This window comes from Mytilus edulis, chromosome 2, assembly GCF_963676685.1.
Source record: "Mytilus edulis chromosome 2, xbMytEdul2.2, whole genome shotgun sequence".
NCBI classification, from domain to species: domain Eukaryota; kingdom Metazoa; phylum Mollusca; class Bivalvia; order Mytilida; family Mytilidae; genus Mytilus; species Mytilus edulis.
Genome location: NC_092345.1, coordinates 20,157,754 through 20,179,557, shown reverse-complemented (window position 1 = coordinate 20,179,557; position 21,804 = coordinate 20,157,754). Strand labels below are relative to the sequence as shown.

Below are 21,804 nucleotides of genomic sequence, written 5' to 3'. Positions count from 1 at the left end.
GTGCTGGATAGCACCTGTGGAAAGCTTGCAACGGTAGATTGTAATATTTTAAATAGATTGTAAATGTGTAGATTGCTTGGTAACAGAATGCGTCTACGAAGTCTCCCAAACAAAGCTCTCAAAATTAGTCATTCCCACGGTCGCCTGACATTAAGCAAAGTCCAATACAAATTCGTCTGGTCTACTGAAGTGATATGCACAAGTGACGTCTAGGTATTACACCTGTATGTCATTCAAATCTTCTTGAAATCATGTATGGTACAAGTTTTCAAACAGACAGGAGGTAGGGGTAATAGTGACCCTAGGGGACTAGCCTTTTATTTCATCGGATTTGTTTTATTATTCCGTACAAGAATACATGTTGTTTCAGTGTGGAGATTTCGACAGTTTTTAAGTTTTCGAAAAGAAGGGGGTGGATCTTGACTGTTTACAAGTTCTCAAAACAGGATGGGGTGGGGTTACAACGAGAGACTCTCCTTATATTTCATTTGATTCGTTATATTGTCCAATACAAGAATATTTATGGTTAAGGGTTGGGGATCTCAACCGTTTACAAGTTCTCAAACATGAGGGGTAAGGGATGACCCAGAGGGACTCCCACTATATTCCATTTTTTTTTTTTGTTGTTGTCCCATAAAAGAATATATATGGTTTAGGGGTGGGGATCTCGACTGTTTACAAGTTTTCAAAAAGAAGGGGGTGGGGTCACCCCTGTGGACTTCTTCTATATTCATTTGATTTATTTTATTGTCACATAAAAAAATATATATGGTTTGTTGGTGGGGATCTCAACCGTTTACAAATTCTCAAACATGAGGGGGTGGGGCTGACCCAAAGAGACTCCCACTTTATTTTTATGATTTGTTTTGTTGCCCCATACAAAAATATATATGGTTTATGGGTGGAGATCTTGACCGTTTCCAGTTCACAAACATGAGGGGTGGGGGCTGACCCAAACAGACACCCACTTTATTTCATTTGATTTGTTTTGTTGCCACATGCAAAAATATATATGGTTAAGGGGTGGGGATCTCATCCGTTTACAAGTTTTCAAAAAGACAGGGCTGGTGTGACTGACCCCTCTGGAGTTCCTCTATATGTCATTTGGTTTATTTCATTGTCCCATACAATAATACATATGGTATATATGGGTGGGGATCTCAACTATCAACAAGTTCTCAAACAACCAGGGGGTGAGAGTGACCCCAGGGGTTCGCCTTTTATTTCATTTGATTTGTTTTATCGTAACGTATAAGAATATATGGTTTAGGGGTGGGGATCTGACTGTTTTTAAGTTCTCAAACATGAGGGGTTGGGTGGAGTGACACCATGGATTCCACCTAAATTTAATTAATTTGACTTGATTTATGGTCCTGTGATCATTACTGAAAACCAGATGTGTCTGTCACTTACTTTTTTCAAGTTATAAAATTTATTATTGTTATTGAAAATTTAAAAAAAATCCCATAGGGTTCTATAGTAAATTCCTCCCTTCTGATGGCCCCTCAAAATACAACTAAATAGACCCCAAGAAGAAAAATAATAAGAACTGAGCAAAAACTTTGTTTAGGAGTCTTAATAGCAATTAGTGTGATTACGAATTTGGTTATAGTCCGATTTCTAATGCCGAATATGTAAAAGGCCGAGTTTATTATAGTTCGAGTTTGTTGTGGGCCGAGATGAGATGAGATACCATGATACTTCCGATACTTTCGGGCTTTTACCTATTGAACAAACTTTTGGAAAAATCGTAGTAAGCGCCGAAAAATGTTCATTCATGAAATATTTCAAACACGGTATTAATTTTTCTCTTCAACCGGAGGAAGGTAGGAAACCTTTGAAACCGGGATGATAGTACTCCCGTTTGGAGGCACACATATATAGATCTGACGCATGTCTGGAGAATACCGATAAAATCACAACGTAGAAACTGCTGACTGCTGTCTCGTGTGTGTATTGATTTTACTTTCCCGGCTTAGCGCAGATCCGCGAAGTAGTGTTTGTTCGTCATTTTCGAAATGAAGTTGAATTATTTGATATATTGATGAAAATTCAGTACATTTAAATTCAAGCTGTATGCTATTAAAATAGAAGAGCTCAAAATTTCTAAAGCATCTTTCTATTATTAGTTTTCAAACATCAGTACTACATTATCTAGAAAAAGGACACACTTCCTAAAGTAAGATAGTCTGTCTCTTTTCCAGTTAGAGGCCGATGCCTAAAGAAAGTTTATTGCTGTAGCAAGCTATAGCAAACTTTCCAAAAAGCATATATCTTGTTTTTGATCAAAGATTATGATGTGTTTAACAAATTTTGCTTAATTCTTTTTGCAAATTTTACCTCAGTTGTGTCAATGAACTTTTCCCTTCATCAATTGATAAATGTATTCAGAAAACTTTCTACTGAAATGTTTAATGAGTTAAGTGGATGTATATCAAATTTGCATGAGAACACATAAATATACATTTATATATACATGTATGTGACTGAACACATGGGACACAGTACATGTACAAAATATTTAGTGTAACAATAAATAAAGATTCAGTCTATGAGAAATCTTTTAAAATAAATGTATAAACCAAGAAATTATTAAATTATAAATCCTTTCTTCTGTTCAAATCTTGTCTTATATAATATGTGAAAGAAATTTGATATGGAATAAGACATTCTACTGTTGGTTCATTTACTTTGATGGGTACCAGTTTTTGGATTGAAGAAAAACTGCATTTTTATAGATATTGATATTCAAGGTTTTACTAAACTCTGTATACAGCCTATGAAAAACATGTACTTGATCCAACTTTGAAATAAATGGTTTATCTAAACCTAGGAATAATAATGAATCTAAAGTAGTAGTAGTTATTTAAGTGCGTAGATTAATTCATCATATCTTTTTCACATGCTAAATTAAAATCAGCTTAAATTTTTGGCAATTTTTTTTGGAGATGACATGCATTTGATCACCTGCACTAAAGCTGAATATAATTATGTTATTGTTACAGAAATAGTAGTCTTGTGAGTGATGAATGTTGTATAAACTGTTTAGACTAGTTATGTTAACATTAAATAACTTATAAAACATATGTTGTTGTTGTTATATAACCTCCACTGACATGTTTTCATTTCATACAGGTTTTTGGGATTACATCGGAAGATAAACATGAGGTTCCAAAGGGAAGAAGCATATTATATAATTTTTAAAGCTTTTCAACTTCTCCGGTTCTTATATTTCCTTGATCATTAAATATTCAGCTTTCAGCATTCCTGATGAAGGTCAAATCATTAAATATTCAGCTTTCAGCATTCCTGATGAAGGTCAAATCATTAAATGTTCAGCTTTCAGCATTCCTGATGAAGGTCAAACCAGATAAGTGCTGTTTTCATTTTTTAAAGGCTTTAATTTCTTCCTGGAAAGTTCTTTTGAAATATATTAATCTTTGAAGAAAGATTCGCTTTGTAAAGGTTATGAAATCGAAGAAGATATATAATTTGTGACAGTATCATACCATTTGTTTAAACAAAAATCAGGGTACAAAAAACTGAAAATATTCAAGAACTGAAAAGGCATGTTATATTTGTCACTGGACATTAAGTATTGCTTAATCAGTCAATCAAAGCATTGATAAATTTTTTGAAAGTATACGACTGATTTATCTTCTAATTCTTCTATCATGAATGGTGTTATACAAACCAAGTTTTAGGATTTCTATAAATTTTATTTCGTCAAGCACGGTTTATAGATCAAAGCATAATTTAAATAGTGATCTCGTTTTAATATCTTACACAATTGTATACAATAAAATTGAGAATGGAAATGGGGAATGTGCCAAAGAGACAACAACCCGACCACAGAAAAAAACAACATCAGAAGGTCACCAACAGGTCTTCAATGAAGCGAAAAATTCCCGCACCCGCAGACGTCCTTCAGCTGGCCCTATTTTGGACATATAGTGCAAAATATCAGCTGTTTTTAACAGAATGTTTTACACTTTTGTTACAGGATTTTTATTTTGCTTTAAATCAAAATACATTTTTTTTGTACCAAGATTGTAATCAGTAATTTGTCCTCGTATCAGATGACACGAAGATTTTTTTTTTCAAACATCATTCTCCTTATAAATATTCTTTATTAAGAGCTCTTCTAGCTCCTCTCTAAAAATCATGTGAGGTAAAATTTGAGAACTTTTTTCTGATATAAACAAATCAATTAAGTTTTCTATAAATATTAAAAACATACGGTTGGAGAATGTCTTACAAACACAAACACTGGATCAATTGTCTAATTAATATAAGAAGTATGACTGTGATAAGTTATTTAAAACAGATTTTACAAAAACTAGAATAAAATTCTTGCATTGAAGCCAATTCATAAACATAAACATGACATGAAAACATGTGTCAATTCAGTTAGCTACCCAATTAAAAAGAAATTGACTATTATTACATTTATTTGACCCATATTTTATTAAACAGCTGTATACCATTTATTGCTATTTGTCTGACATCACAAACATTCCTTAAAGTTTTAATGTCACAAAAAAAATTCTGAAAAACATGATGTCAAAAATGCAAGTTTCGTAAATTTTACTGTCAAGTGTTGCAGTTTTCCAAATGTATAAGTTGTAGTAATGTTATGTAAACATATAAATCCAGACTATTGCAGACCTATCATATAAATTAGTACCTTATCATGTGGCAAAAAATTGGCAAAAGATACAAAAGGGACAATCATATAAAAGTCAAAGAAAAAGACAATAATAAAGAAAATAACATAAGAAACTAAAGACTGATCAACTATAAACCAAATAAAACCAATACCGAGTCCAAATCTGCCATTGCTTCATGTAATTGATTGAGGTGCAATGAGTGTTGTAAAATTTCAAACTATAACCAAGAGAAATTTTTCTAACAAATGTCTTCAGAAGGAAGAAATTATTGACTGAGTCGTGCAGTTACTAGACCTGTTTTTATTGTTGGTGACATTAGTAACAAAATACTATGGGTTATATCAGGTGATCCAGAAAGGTAAGAAGATCCTGCTCCTAATGTAGCATTGTATAGTTATTATTCAAACTAATTAGAAAAGCAAACAAGGGTTATCCAATTATTGGGTTCATAAACAAACAAAGTGGTATATGAACAAATTTTAGGTCTGTACGTACGAAGTACCAGCCAATGTGAAGCATCGATTGGAATTTCATGAAGAAAGGAGGCACTGTGTAATGGAGACGAGCAAATAAGGTTTAGAAGAACAAGGTAAAGTCTGTTGTCAAGATAGTTACAAATGCAGAGACTGGTAAAAAGTTCATTACTACCAGATGACACCTGTCCTACACCAGTGTATATAGAAATGACATCCATTAACCTGACCCCAGACTAAGAACTTTTGTTCTTTGGATGACTGGTACAAATGGGAAGCCTGGTGGATCTGACGAGTCTATTAGATAGATCGGGATTAAACCAGACTTTTTCCAATCTACCCAGCACAGCTATAATGTCAGCACCCCACTTAAAATAGCACTTAGGATTCAGATATTTCCAATCTTAAACATAGCAGCATGTCCAATTACATGGCAGAGCAAGTTTGATTAAAAATTCATAACTGTTTTTCTCACTTTGACGTTCATTAGGGATATTCACATATGAATCCTCATGCATCCTTGGCTATCTAAATATTTGGCTTTAATTCCAATTATTTTTGTCTAATGCAGCAAATTTAGATCTTTATTTACTTTGATGTTAACTAACTTATTACTCATGTTTAATGGACCATAAAATTAAGATCCTACTATCTATCTGACTTTATCAGGTCAGGAGCCTGTAGTTCAGTGGTTGTTGTTGGTTCAGTCTCTATTCTCTATCTATTCTGAATTTCAAAATATTTGACTATTCCTCGCATTTTACCATTATATATTATTTGTAGCAATGACAGCCATTTTGGTTATTAGTTTGTAAAACACACACTTTATACAGAATTATCCTAAGGGTTACTAAATCAAGGTTAGCTAAAATTTGTCCTCTTATTTCAGAGGAGAATGCCTTGTTAATGTTTATGACACAAAAATGACAATGATGGGCAGATATTGGGCCAAAAAAGGAAGAATAATGACAAAAATATGGCTCCAATATTCCTCCTTAGATTTGCATGAAAATCCTTTTAGGAAACTCATAAAATTTTAATAATATCTAGAGCCAAATTACATCTGCAGTTTTGTAGAATTAAAGACGAAACTAGAAGAAAATACAACTACTTGTCTTTCTTCTCATCAAAAAGAAAGAAATCAAAGTGCTTGTAAAATTTCTTAAATTTTCAGTGGGAAGTTAAATCAAATATTGCAAGTTTAAAGCATTAGTTGTAGTTGATTCAACTACAATTGTATAGAAGAAGAAGATGCTTTATTTCCATAAAATGGGCTCACAAGGAGCATAATACAATATCATTATATGGACAAAGGAAGATAACTCCAAGGTTACAGATTATTTTAATAATGACATCATTGATATTTTTCAAACAGATATTAGATAGCTGCACCTTGGAAGATTTAGAAATCAAGTCAGTACCATAAGCTTTTGATTGTATTTTATGCAATCTTTACACAGACATGTCTATTGTGTTTTCTTCAATTTATTTATCGCATTAGAACATTGGATGTCTATAATTACACCAATATTCAACTCTCCTGAAACTGTATTGTCTCCCTTTACAAACTTTACAAAAATTCATCTTCATCCCAAAAAAGTTGTCTCCCATTTATTATGTATAAGTAGACTTTAACAAAATGTACAAAAGGTAAGCATAAAACACTCTTCATTTTCTAAGGTCAACACAATGCATAAAGTAAAAAAACACCAACATAATGTCCAAAAACTGATATACAAACTAAAAGAAAATAACTAGCTATGCCCAGTTTGTAAATATATTGTAAATTCAGCAATTTTTACATTTATAAAGGCCCATTACTTTATAATGGTGAGTGACGCAACCCAAATTTTAAATTGATTTGCATTTGGTGGCAACATGCAAAGTGTATAAGTTTCAAAACATTTGGTTGAGGCAAAGAAAAGTTGAGAGTTTCGAAATGGTAAATTCAGTATTCTTTTAATTTTTTAAGGAATTTGACAACAGTGAAAGTGACTCCCAAATTGGAACATGATCTGTGTTTAAAGGTAACTAGCATTGTTGAAAATTTCATGCCATTTGGTTGAGGCAAACTAGAGTTAGAGAACAGAAACCAAATTAAGGACGGACTTATAACAGCTGGACAATGGTAAACCTTAATGTCCCCTTTATCAAAGATAGGGGCATAAAAAATGATAAGGTGAAAAGATGGAAATACCGACAAAGAGCACAATGCATAAATCCAAAATGATTACAATAATATTTGATGTACCTGCTTTGTCTTTTGCTAATGGGACATACTTGTGCATCAATTCTGCTTTTTCTTCCTCAAACATAGATAGTCCTGTGTTTGGTCTACGAATTAAAGCAAAAAAATAAAATTCTGTCACCATGATTGCAAGTTTTTCTTGTTAACATTTACAAGATACACTTGCAATGAATTACTTACATAGTAATATACAGTGATAGCATACTTATATTTTCTAACAAATAAACTACTGTCACAGACATTTTTAATGATTCCAAAAAAATTGATTAATATTATCATGTATGTCAGTCACAATTTACAAAAGTTTTCTGATTTCAAATTCTAACAAAAGACCACATACTTTATCTATCTAAAGAACAAGGGCAATAACTAAAAAATGCACTTTTTTTTCTTTTAAAGAATATATATATTTCTATCTAAGGTGAAATTAAGGTTTCAGAGCAAATGAAATGTGATTTCCATTATAATCTTGCAAGAATTGTTCACATGAGAGCACTGACAAGACTGGACAGACAGACAACTAGAGGCTCTAAAGAGCCTGTGTCGCTCACCTTGGTCTATGTGAATATTAAACAAAGGAAGCAGATGGATTCATGACAAAATTGTGTTTTGGTGATGGTGATGTGTTTGTACATCTTACTTTACTGAACATTCTTGCTACTTACAATTTTCTCTATCTATAATGAACTTGGCCCAGAAGTTTCAGTGGAAAATGTTAGTTAAAATTTACAAATTTTATGAAAATTGTTAAAAATTTACTATAAAGGACAATAACTCCTTAGGGGTCAATTGACCATTTCCGTCATGCTGACTTATTTGTAAATCTTACTTTGCTTAACATTATTGATGTTTACAGTTTATCTCTATCTATAATAATATTCAAGATAATAACCAAAAACAGCAAAATTTCCTTAAAATTACCAATTCAGGGGCAGCAACCCAACAACATGTCAGATTCATCTAAAAAATTTCAGAGCAGATAGATCTTGACCTGATAAACAATTTTACCCCATGTCAGATTTGCTCTAAATGCTTTGGTTTTTGAGTGATAAGCCAAAATCTACATTTCACCCCTATGTTCTATTTTTAGCCATGGCGGCCATCTTGGTTGGTTGGCCAGGTCACCGGACACCATTTTTTAACTAGATACCCCAATGATGATTGTGGTCAAGTTTGGTTTAATTTAGCCCAGTAGTTGGAGAGGAGAAGATTTTTGTAAAAGATTACTAAGATTTACGAAAAATGGTTAAAAATTGACTATAAAGGGCAATAACTCCTAAAGGGGTCAACAGATTATTTTGGTCCTGTTGACTTATTTGTAGATCTTACTTTACTGAACATTTTTGCTGTTTACAGTTTATCTCTATCTATAATAATATTCAAGATAATAACCAAAAACAGCAAAATTTCCTCAAAATTACCAATTCAGGGGCAGCAACCCAACAACCGATTGACCGATTCATCTGAAAATTTCAGGGCAGATAGATCTTGACCTGATAAACATTTTTATCCCATGTCAGATTTCCTCAAAATGCTTTGGTTTTTGAGTTATAAGCCAAAAACTGCATTTTACCCCCATGTTCTATTTTTAGCCATGGCGGCCATCTTGGTTGGTTGGCCGGGTCACCGGACACAATTTTTAAACTAGATACCCTAATAATGATTGTGGCCAAGTTTGGTAAAAGTTGGCCCAGTAGTTTCAGAGGAGAAGATTTTTGTAATAGCTAACGACGGACGACGACGACAGATGCCGGACGCCAAATGATGAGAAAAGCTCACTTGGCCCTTTGGGCCAGGTGAGCTAAAAATGGATATGGGATGACAAACAACCTTATATTTTTTTGATCGTTTTGTCTTTTCTAAGATATATATATCTTTAAATTTTAAGAAGCATCACTAATAGTACATATGGACAACAGGAATCAATAAACATACAAAACAATACATGTACAATAGACCACCTGACAAATAATAACACTTACCGTGATATTCTAAATAGATGAGATGAAGTTTCCTTTTGTGTTGCTAGAATACATAGTTTCCGTCCCCACATGTCTCTCTTGGATATGTAGAAACCATCGTGTGGACCTGTGTGACTTTCTAATCTTGTCCCTGCCATATCCCAACTCATTCCACGATCTATGTTCAATTCTATCAATCTTTAAATAAAATAAAAAATTTCAGCACACATTTTTTATTAGCTTATGTTGTTTAAAAACATTTCAAATAACCTTATTGGGATATATAGATCCTTCTCAATGAACATTTAGAATTTAAAAGGTTTTTTTTTAAAGAAAAATATGTTCTTATTCATATGTGGTATTGTGCTTTTTTCTGCTCTTTGGATGGGTTGTTGTCTCTTTGACACATTCCCCATTTTCATTCTCAATTTTATTTAATATGACTTTAGATAGATTTCATTTATCTAATTCTTCCTTTTTTTCTAAAATATTTTTTTCAGTTTTGATAAATTCACTTAACATAATAGCCTGACTGTCAACTGTCACATATATGTTGATGTGTTGATTTCTTACTAAGGGTTTTTCCAGAAAAAAATGTATGGGGGGGTTGGAAGGCACATTGTATTAATAATACATGGGTGATGGGTATCAGAGCAATTTTTCACACTATAATGCACTATAATTCTCAATTACAATTGTCTGGGTGGTGGGTGCTGACAAAAACTGCCTTCCAACCCCCCATACATTTTTTTCTGGAATAGCCCTAATACTGTGTGCTCTCTGTACTTTTCCACTGTAAATGGTTTATTGAGAAATAAAGATAATTATATAAGACCCTCATGAGTAATCAAGGTTGTTAAAAACCACCCTCATCATCATAGTTACACACTGACCTGGTTTTAGTATGACTTTTGTTTAGTTCACTGAATATTTCCTTTGGTTCTCCAATCATCTCAACAGATGAAGCTGTGATGTCTAACATTCCTTCATTGTACCTAGACAATATATAAAACATTCCATCATTGTATCTCGACAATATATATTATACACTTTTCTTCAAAATTCACAAATGTATCAACTAAAATTTATTAAACAAATTGTACAGGATCTCTCAAATATACTCTGGATTCTGGGGGGAGGGGGGTTGGAAGGCACATTATATTAATAATACATGGGTGATGGGTATCAGAGCAACTTTTCAAACTATAATGCACTATAAGTCTCAATTACAATTGTCTGGGTGGCGGCTGCTGACAAAAAGTGCCTTCCACAACCCCCCCCCATTACATTTTTTTCTAGAATAGCCCTAATGTCAAACATCTATCCAATAAAAAATTTCGAAAAAGTGTGTGGTTCAAGGTATTTTAAAATTTATTTTTTTGTTCAAGATTCAAAGTCCATATTTTGTCAAAATTTTATGACAATTAAAATACCAATATAAATTATAATCAAGGTGTTTGTTACTGGCTTAAATCCATGATTTACTATAATTGTCATACAAAACATCTTACCTCCCCTCTTTTCTTGCATTCTGTATTGTAAGTTTTAAAACCTCTGTGAAATAATTGAACATCTGAAAAATAAATTAAAGTATATATATAAAACAGGCTACTATCTTTTAAAAGAAACATTACAATGAAAATTTGGGTCATAAATGGAGCCTGCAGGAGGATAAAAAACTTTAAAGAGAAATATGAAGGATGTAGTTTTTCATTAGCTTTCACTTATTTATCTGTATTTTATTTCAATATCAGCATAATTTTTAGAATAAGCATTAACAGATGCATAATGTGCTCCTTCTTTATTATTTTTTGTTGTTGTCAAAGAACAAGAATGTGTCCAAAGTACACGGATGCCCCACTCACACTTTCATTTTCCATGTTCATTGGACCGTGAAATTGGGGTCAAAAGTTTAATTTGGCTTTAAAAATAGAAATATCATATCATAGTCAACAAGTGTACTAAGTTTCAGGTTGATTGGACTTCAGCTTCATCAAAAACTACCTTGACCAGAAACTTTAACCTGAAGCAGGACAGATGGACCAACAGATGGATGGACGAATGGACGGATGGACAAACGAACAGATGGACGCACAGACCAGAAAACATAATGTCCCTCTACTATCGTAGATGGGACATTAAAATAAGTAGCCTTGTTATCTTCATTTGAAACTATGTAATATATCAAATTCATAGCTTACTAGATTTTGTTTTTCCACAGATAATCCCAGTATTCTATTGAGGAATTTAGACACATCTCCAGCATCTGAATCTTTTAAAGCTACACCAAGTTTTATATTCTCTATATCAGCTAATCCCATCAGTACTAAACTTTCCTATAAAAGAAAAATATTTCATTGTTTAGTATATTTTTATTAAATATGGATGGTCATCATTAACTAAAAACTGTAAATTCAGAAATTATTGCAATGTTTTTATTATTGTGAGAAATGCGACAGGGTTATAATCATAATAATTTAAACTGGCAATTTGAAATTTTTTATATGATATAACAGGATTTTTCTGCATATCGCAAAAATTAAAATCGAATTTGTGTGTAAAATGACAAAATTGCAATAATTTCTGTACTGTTTTATTACAATTTACTTTTTCGATATCAAAAACACAAACCTCTGAGGTTTAAAATGATTCAAGGTCTTTTTGATGTCTAAAAATAGTTTTGGCTCAAATGAGATTAAATGATTTTTAAGTGATCTTGTGGTATATATTTATTTCTAGGTTATTTATTTCTGATTTTTGATATTAAGTTAGAAAATGAAATTCATCTCCTACATCTATCAGTTACAAAAGATTAAAAGAAGGTGGTGAAGATATAGACCAAATACCTGGACCAATACAGACAGCAATGACCCCTTTAGATTCTGATTTTGTCCACCTAGTCCCTTATACAAACAATATAATTTTGACATGTTGAAAGTAGATATATATACAATGTATGCAATAAGGTTATTTGAACTCACCTGTACTAGTGGTAGAAATTGTTCAAAGTTATACTTTTCTGTTATCTCATGTAAATCAATTCCAGGAACTAGCTTTTTCTGTTTAAAAGAAGCATTTTTATTTAATATGACTTTGTGTTCTTATTACCAATGGCCTTAAACGTTATCCATAAATGCCAACAAATTATACTTTACAATTTACTAAAAAGATAATCAAAAAAATCCACACCTATTAATAATATTCTATTATTTTCAGCAACCTTTGATAAATTGGATGAATTAAGGTTTTTTCATAACAACTTTTTGCATTTTCCATTTGTATCAAATTTTTGTGGATGAGGGAAGTGAATTTTTTAGGATATTTGACTTTGTGTTTTTTTGCCATAGTCTGTCATAATAGACTGGTGTTCTATAAATGATAGTGACAACCATCGACAGTAAAATCTCATATGACGAACTAAACAATCCCCTGTGAGTTTGTATAGCAGCTTATAGAAAATCTGTACTTCATTGAACCTTTAAGAAAGCTGGCTGGTCATGTTTTGGATTTTTTGTCAGATTTTACGAATCCTCTGGTTTTATCCATTTGAAAGCCTTGAAAAAATTTGCCTGGTGACCCCCATTTTTCTTTATGTAAATCTTTTTCATGTATAATGATAAGCCATCTTTGAAAGTCTTATAAATTTTAATTATTTTTTAACAGTTTTTGATGAAGTTGAAAAGTTCAAAATTACAATGGCTAATATCAAGCACGGTGACCTATATATTTTTTTTTGCTCTTGGGATTCCTTTATAAATCCCTTGTCAATATAAACTAGTGTTTTGAAAAGTTAATTACTTTGAAACTGAGAAGCGAACTCCCTTAAATTCATAGTTTACCATTATAAAGGTAATCCATGAAAAATTATATCTTATGAATGATCATGAATCCCCAATGGTAGATATGTAAAAGCTGTTAAAAACAGCAGCTTTTAAAAAAGTTTTCTAATTTTACTACATCCTATCTAAGACCTAAAAATGCCATTAAAAGTCACTAAGAAATACATTTCTTTAAACCCTTTAAGTAAAATAACTGAAATCTTACACTTACAGAACATATATGCTGATACATAATTCTCAGTGAATTTCTTCCATACGGCGTGTCATAATTAAATTCTCCTAAATCAGCTCCAGTTGCTGCCCTTCTGTCTCCTTTTGTCAAAGCACCTTTATAAATAAAAGGAATAACACTCGAGTATCTTGTATAAAAAGTCTATGGAAAATGCTTATCACACAAGCTTTGGATATTTATTAAAAGAAATTCACATAAAAATCAGGAAAGGTTACTGATACAGTCAAATATTACAGATTATTAATGGATTACATTTAACATTTCATAAAATGCTATTTTTTTCTTCAGTAAAAACATTTGTAAAATTTTCAGCTACTTTCAGGTTAACATCAAAAACTAACCCATAGACTGTAGTCTTCTAGCAACAGAAGCAGCAAACCTTCTTTCTCCTCCTAAATCTGTGGTCAGCAGTTTATATATTGGCCCGCTACAACACACAAATTATGATTATTTTCAGCCAGCAGTTTATATATTGGCCCACTACAACAAACAATTCGTGATTATTTACTATTAATAAAACAGAGATTTATCAAAGCAGGAGTGTACACAAAATATTCAAGCTGTTAAAACTTTTTGATAAATGTTGATGATCTGATTACAGATAAAGTAAATGCATCTGCAAATCATACTGTATGCTGTTGCCCCAAGTAAGATTGAAACTTAAATGTGCTTTAATTGAATGCTTTATATATATATTTAGATATACGCTGTACTTATATCCATTTTTATAAAAATTACTTTGGTAAAATTATAAAAACATTATAACAGAATAGAATGTGATAATAAAACATCAATAAGAATGTAAAACAACAACATAATTCATTAAAAAGACATTAAAGGTCATCATCAATAAATGAGAAAGAAATGAAATATTTCCCCAGAATCAATTCCTCTTTGTCAAGCTATTTCAATTTTAGAAATGAACACTAGCTACTGTGGGTTCATTATTATTCGATGGATACCAATTTTTCATGGGTACACTTGAACCACGAATTCAAATGTTCAATGAATTACAAATTTTATATAGGCTCTGTATTCAGAGATTGGCAAAACCAAAATATCAAATATCAATGAAACTGCAAGTTTTTTCTCCATCCACGAAAGTTATTACCCATGAAAATAAATGGATCCACAGTATTGTTTTAGTGTAGTCTTTTCAAAGTTTGTTAGTCGTCTGTGGAATTTTCATGCTGTATTGAAGATCCATTGGTGGCATTTGGCTGTTTTCCTCTCTTTGGTCGGGTTGTTTCATTAACACATTTCCCATTTCTATTTTTAATCTTATTTTCAAAGAACTTTTAAATTTCTACAAAAACTTAGTCTTTTTGTTGAACATATTTATTACTGACCTTGACTGGTTTGACCTATGTGATCGACCTAGTTGCTGAACAGCCTTGTCAGCGCTCCAGGGTAACTCTACTGTCAAGTGCACACGTCGACATTGGTTTGCTACTCTCTTGTCAGCATGGAGAGAAATACCTGTGATAACACAATCAATTTGTAAAACAGCAATGCCTACCCAAAAACATTTATTTTTAAATTTTAAATCAATTATCTTTAAATCTTAATCCAGTAATTACAGCCAATTGCATTGAATGTGTAGGTAAAGGTAATTTTATATATATTTGGTTAGCTTACTTGCTAGCTGAACCGTGAAGTCCTTATCAAGTAAGGTATACTACCCTCTTTTCAAAGTCTTTAGTCCTACAGATACATAGATTGGTTATCTGTCAGACTAGTCTACTCTTAAAGGAGGATGTTTACCTAACATAATAATGACTTCACAGTTCAGCTAGCAAGCAAGCTAACCAAAGATACTACCTTTACCTACACACTCGATGCAATCAGCTGTAATTTTTATTTCTTAGAAGTAGTATTGATTGCATCTTCGAACAGCTGCAAATTTATGCAAAAAACTTTAACCTGAAGAGGGACAGACGGACGAAAGCACAGACCAGAAAAAATAATGCCCATAAATGGGGCATAAAAAATATAAATTATCATTTAAAAGAAACAAGAATGTGTCCAAAGTACACGAATGCCCCACTCGTACTATCCTTTACCATGTTCCATAGACCGTGAAATTGGGTAATAATCTAATTTGGCATTAAAATTAGAAAGATTATACTATAGGGAACATATGCATTAAGTTTCAAGTTGATTAGACTTCAATTTTATCAAAAACTACCTTGACCAAAAACTTTAACCTGAAACTCCCACTTTCATTTTCTATGTTTAGTGGACCGTGAAATTGGGGTCAAAAGTCTAATTTGGCTTTCAAATTAAAAAGATCATATCATAAGCAACAAGTTTACTAAGTTTCAAGTTGATTGGACTTCAGCTTCATCAAAAACTACCTTGACCAAAAACTTTAACCTGAAACTCCCACTTTCATTTTCTATGTTCAGTGTACGGTGAAATTGGGGTCAAAAGTCTAATTTGGCTTTAAAATTAGAAAGATCACATCATAAGCAACAAGTGTACTAAGTTTCAAGTTGATTGGACTTCAGCTTCATCAAAAACTACCTTGACCGAAAAATTTAACCTGAAACTCCCACTTTCATTTTCTATGTTCAGTGGACCGTGAAATTGGGGTCAAAAGTCTAATTTGGCTTTAAAATTAGAAAGATCACATCATAAGCAACAAGTGTACTAAGTTTCAAGTTGATTGGACTTCAGCTTCATCAAAAACTACCTTGACCAAAAAATTTAACCTGAACGGACGGACGAACAAACGGAAGCACAGACGGACGGACGAACGGAGCCACAAACCAGAAAACATAATGCGCCTCTACTATCATAGGTGGGGCATAAAAATATTTATAATACAAATAATTTTTTTATCAGATTGACAATCTGTTAAAAGGCTTGTCACATCTGTTTTATCAACCTTTAAGTTTGTTTAAGTTTGATACTAAGAATCAGTGTTCCAGCTAGCATGGAATGGAGGGGCGCCAAGTAAGCATATAAGTTTGAGTTTTAAAACAGTTCATACCTGTACTGGCAGCATCAGATATAATGGCCACCAACTTTTTGCCCTCCATAAATTGGTTTCTCTGCAAGAAATTCAGGAAAGAATTTGCAACATTTTAAATTGGATAGATCTCGAATTCATAACAACTTAGTCAGAAACCAACATGCAAACAAAGAGAGATAAATGTCAATTCATAAATTTTCTTTCCCTCTGATAATGACCATTTGCAAGTAATTTATGATATGAATTTATCCGGTAGAAATTCAGTACAAGTTTAACCAAGCTTCGATCAAAATTTTTGAGGGAAATGAGTTAACTTATATTTTTTCTAGCGACAAGAATACTCCTTAACAAGTACAGACAATATGCTGACAAAACATGTTGATAACTGCCTATTACAATTTGTTTTCTAAAGAATCCAAAACAAACTTAACCATGTCGAACTCCTTGCCCATCACTGTGGGCTGTATGGTGACCTGTAGTTAACATTTTCTTTTTTCTTCGCAGGTGGATAGTTGGCATATAGGCAATCATACCCATCTCCTTATTCTTATACTGTTTTTTGGTATTTGGTTGTGTAAAGTCTGCATTTTTTAAACCAAAATATGTAGTTGGTACAAGGTGTAGCGATTATACCTTTTTTCACGATTTTAAGGGGATGCACATAACAATACATGGTCGAATAAGGTAATATTCACTGTGGAAAATAAATTGACAACATACCTCCTGTACATTCAGACTATCAACCCCTCCATAAGCATCAATATCAGCTGATCTTTGCTCATATTTGGGCGTGTCTGTAGGCCTATGTCTAACAATTCTTCCCTTTCTTCCAGTCATCTCAGAAACACAGCTAGGTCCTCCTAGCTTGTCAATTATTTCATCCAGAGGACTATGCAATGTAAAAAAGAAGCAATAGATTCATTATTTGCAGTAATAAGATGATTGATAGAATATTTGTCACGTGCTCATATGTCCCATATTTTAAGCAAATAGTTAAATTTTGGGATTTGGATAATTTTATTGACATGTTGAATAAATTAAGGTTAAACAGGTATAGCAGGAGCCTATGATGATGAATGCAAATACAATCAAACATAATACATCTAAACTTAGCAATGGCAAAATAAATTAAATGGGTATATCTTATTTTATTGTAGAAATAAATAAGGTCATAGGTTCTCGCTTGGTACTTGGGATTCCTTCATCAATAACTGACTGCCATGAAATAGCACAATAGTGTTGAAGTGGCTTTAAACACAAATCAATCGATCCATATAAAAATAAATATTTTGTCTTACCTGTCTGGAAGACTTATTTGCTCAGCAAATCCCAGTAACATTCCTTTAGCTGTTTTACTCCATTCATCCTCCTGTATAGGATCAACACCTGCAATCTGACAAAACAAGAAAACTAACTTTATCTTACTTAGGCCACACCAATTTGATTCCTTGTTCGACGGACCCGCCCGCACCTATTTTTTTCAAAACAGATTTTTTCTATTTTTTTTATATTCCCGCTTCCCGCATCCGAAATTGTAATCATGTCTATTTCCTGCAACGTTTTTTTTTAAATATTATAAAAAGATATCAACATTGGTTTCTTTCCCCCTTACTTATATTCCCTATCAAAAAATGTTCGTTGTTAGAATAAAGTACAAAGAACTTCTGAAGGATTTGCCTTCAACTGCAATTATATTATATGCTGGCAAAACAAAACTATCTATAGTCGCTGCATGTTTATGCACCTGTCCTAAATGATCCAGAGGCCTGTCATTCAGCAGTTATCGTTTGTTGATGTTGTTCATTGGTATTTTCCCGTTTGGATATATAAATTAGATCGTTGGTTTTCCTGTTCGAATTGTGTACGCTAATAACTTTGGGATCCTTTATAGCTTGCTGTTTGGTCTGTATCAAAGCCCTGTGTAAAAGGCCGTACTTTGACCTGTGTTTGTCATTGTCAGGTTGAGAACAACCTTCCCTCAGACAAGGGGTCATTTTACTGATGTAGAAAAGAAAATAGAAATACCAAGGATTTGTATAGTTCTTCTATACAAAACCTTTGAAAACTTAGAATTTTGTACCCAAAAGAGGAGAGTTACATCATATTTTAAACAACTTTTTCTAAAAGAGGGGTCCACTTATTTTGAATAATATTAAACTATTAAAGTAAATGTGTTAATTTAACATTGTTAAAGTCCAGGAATATTACAAAATTCTTGGACATGTTTTGACCATTTAATAATAGATAGATATATAGTTCTTTGAGAAAATATGAGCCCTTTTGTACAAACAAATATATTATAACTTGTATTGATCCCTCATAAAACATGTAAAAGGGATATTTATAACATTAAGGGGTTGCCCCCAAACTGATTATGATTTGGATGGAGAATTGTCTCATTGTCAGTCACACATACATAGACCAGATTTAATTATTTCTTGGTGAACAGGGAAAAAAATACTTCAGAAATTAAAGAAATGTCAAAGTACAAGTTATAAATCAAGTTTTATTATTGTCAAAACCTACTATTTTATGTTTCCAAAAGAAAAATATAATCGCTCGCCTTTTCAAGCTTCGCCTAAAAAAATTGCAAATTAAATATTTTTTTATTAAAATTTTCAAATCGCTCGCTCGCCCCAAATTTTGGAGTCCAAAAATCTGTAGAACAAGAAATTAAATTGGTGTGGCCTTACAGAATTAATTAGGTATAGGAAGATGTGGTATAAGTGCCAATGAGACAACTTTCCATCCAAATAACAATCTACAAAAGTAAACCATTATAGGCCTTCAACACAGAGCTAAGACTATTTACCGGGTTTGTAATAACATGAGCAACACGACAAGGGCCACATGTGGAGCAGGATCTGCTTACCCTTCCAGAGCACCTGAGATAACCCCCAGTTTTTGGTGGAGTTCAGATTGCTTAGTCTTTAGTTTTCTATGTTGTGTCTTCTGTACTATTATCTGTCTATTTGTCTTTTTCATTTTTAGCCATGGCTTTGTCAGTTTATTTTCTATCTATGAGTTTGAATGTCCGTCTGGTATCTTTCGCCTCTCTTTTACAGATAATTTAGTGTGACATCAATATTTGCTGAACTTATATATATTTATGTTTAAGGAGGCTCAGGGTATAAGGTTTTCAGAAAAAATTAAACATTAATTTTTCATTACAAATTTTATGTATTACCTTTAGTAGTTGTTACTTTATCATATGGTACAAAAATCATTCCAAAAAATCATTTCGTGTTGGTCCAAGGTGACTTTTAAAATGTAGATATCATTGAAAAAACTCCAAATTATCTCCCTTTGGTGCAAAAATGCAATTTTTTGGCATTAAAATTGAAATATCTGTTTTAACTCATCGGTGACCTATATTTTTTATTGTTGTTTTCGAATAAGCTGTACATAAACTAAATAATTGTAAAATTAAAGCGAATTCTGTAATTTAATTCTTTTTTTTATTTCAATATTACCGCTATTTCTCCTATTAGTTCAACAGAAAACTAGAGGCTCTCAAGAGCCTGTGTCGCTCACCTTGGTCTATGTGCATATCAAACAATGGACACAGATAAATTTATGACAAAATTGTATTTTGGTGATCATGATGTGTTTGTAGATCTTACTTTACTGGACATTCTTCTTGCTACAATTGTCTCTATCTATAATGAACTTGGTCCAGTAATTACAGTGGAAAATATATTCTAAAAATTTACAAAAATTTACAAAAATTTATGAAAACTGTTAAAAAATGACTATAAAGGGCAATAACTCCTTAATGGGTCAACTGACAATTTTGGTCATGTTGATTATTTGTAGATCTTACTTTGCTGAACATTATTGCTGTTTACAGTTTATCTCTATCTATAATATTCAAGATAATAAGCAACTAGAGGCTCTAAAGAGCCTGTGTCGCTCACCTTGGTCTATGTGCATATTAAACAAAGGACACAAATGGATTCATGACAAAATTGTATTTTGGTGATGGTGATGTGTTTGAAGTTCTTACTTTACTGAACGATTTTGCTTCTTACAATTATATCTATAATGAACTTTGCCCATTAGTAACAGAGAACTATATTTGGTAAAAATTTACATAAATTTACCAAATTAATGAAAATTGTTAAAAATTGACTATAAAGGGCAATAACTCCTTAAGGGGTCAATTGACCATTTAGGTCATGTTGACTTATTTGTAGATCTTACTTTGCTGAACATTATTGCTGTTTACAGTTTATCGCTATCTATAATAGTATTCAAGATAACCAAAAACGGCAAAATTTCTTTAAAAATTACCAATTGGAGGGCAGCAACCCAACAACCAGTTGTCCAATTCATCTGAAAAATTCAGGGCAGATAGATATTGACTTGATTAACAATTTAACTTCTTGTCAGATTTGCTCTAGATGCTTTGGTTTCATAGTTATAAGTCAAAAACTGCATTTTACCCCTATGTTCTATTTTTAGCAGTGGCGGCCATCTTGGTTGAATGGCCAGGTCATCGGACACATTTTTCAAACTAGATACCCCAAAGATGATTGTGGCCTAGTAGTTTCAGTGGAGATTTTGTAAAAGATTACTTAGATTTATGAAAAATGGTTAAAGATTGACTATAAAGGGCAATAACTCCTAAAGGGGTCAACTGACCATTTTGGTCATGTTGACTTATTTGTAGATCTTACTTTGCTGAACATTATTGCTGTTTACAGTTTATCTCTATCTATAATAATATTCAAGATAATAACCAAAAACAGCAAAATTTCCTCAAAATTACCAATTCAGGGGCAGCAACCCAACAACCGATTGACCGATTCATCTGAAAATTTCAGGGCAGATAGATCTTGACCTGATAAACATTTTTATCCCATGTCAGATTTCCTCAAAATGCTTTGGTTTTTGAGTTATAAGCCAAAAACTGCATTTTACCCCTATGTTCTATTTTTAGCGGTGGCGGCCATCTTGGTTGGTTGACCAGGTCACGCCACACATTTTTTTAACTAGATACCCCAAAGATGATTGTGGCCAAGTTTGGATTAATTTGGCCCAGTAGTTGCAGAGGAGAAGATTTTTGTAAAGGATTACTTTAATTTACGAAAAATGGTTAAAAATTGACTATAAAGGGCAATTACTCCTAAACGGGTCAACTGACCATTTTGGTCATGTTGACTTATTTGTAGATCTTACTTTGCTGAACATTATTGCTGTTTACAATTTATCTCTATCTATAATAATATTCAAGATAATAACCAAAAACAGCAAAATTTCCTCAAAATTACCAATTCAGGGGCAGCAACCCAACAACCGATTGACCGATTCATCTGAAAATTTCAGGGCAGATAGATCTTGACCTGATAAACATTTTTATCCCATGTCAGATTTCCTCAAAATGCTTTGGTTTTTGAGTTAT

General features: G+C 32.4%; 1 protein-coding gene across 3 annotated transcripts in view; it reads right to left on the bottom strand.

Moving 5' to 3' along the window:
* Nucleotides 1–21,804, bottom strand: part of LOC139511675 (protein strawberry notch homolog 1-like) — a 69,779-nt gene that overhangs the window by 13,742 nt on the left and 34,233 nt on the right. For all 3 annotated transcript variants that reach the window (XM_071298679.1, XM_071298678.1, XM_071298680.1), the window contains exons 17-28: nucleotides 17,699–17,793; nucleotides 17,121–17,289; nucleotides 16,419–16,479; nucleotides 14,773–14,902; nucleotides 13,765–13,850; nucleotides 13,403–13,518; nucleotides 12,334–12,411; nucleotides 11,554–11,688; nucleotides 10,864–10,925; nucleotides 10,246–10,347; nucleotides 9,374–9,550; nucleotides 7,395–7,477 (exon numbers count right to left, since the gene is read on the bottom strand). In XM_071298679.1, the coding sequence (XP_071154780.1) occupies nucleotides 7,395–7,477; nucleotides 9,374–9,550; nucleotides 10,246–10,347; nucleotides 10,864–10,925; nucleotides 11,554–11,688; nucleotides 12,334–12,411; nucleotides 13,403–13,518; nucleotides 13,765–13,850; nucleotides 14,773–14,902; nucleotides 16,419–16,479; nucleotides 17,121–17,289; nucleotides 17,699–17,793 (1,294 nt within the window). The remainder of the gene's footprint in view (nucleotides 1–7,394; nucleotides 7,478–9,373; nucleotides 9,551–10,245; nucleotides 10,348–10,863; nucleotides 10,926–11,553; nucleotides 11,689–12,333; nucleotides 12,412–13,402; nucleotides 13,519–13,764; nucleotides 13,851–14,772; nucleotides 14,903–16,418; nucleotides 16,480–17,120; nucleotides 17,290–17,698; nucleotides 17,794–21,804) is intronic.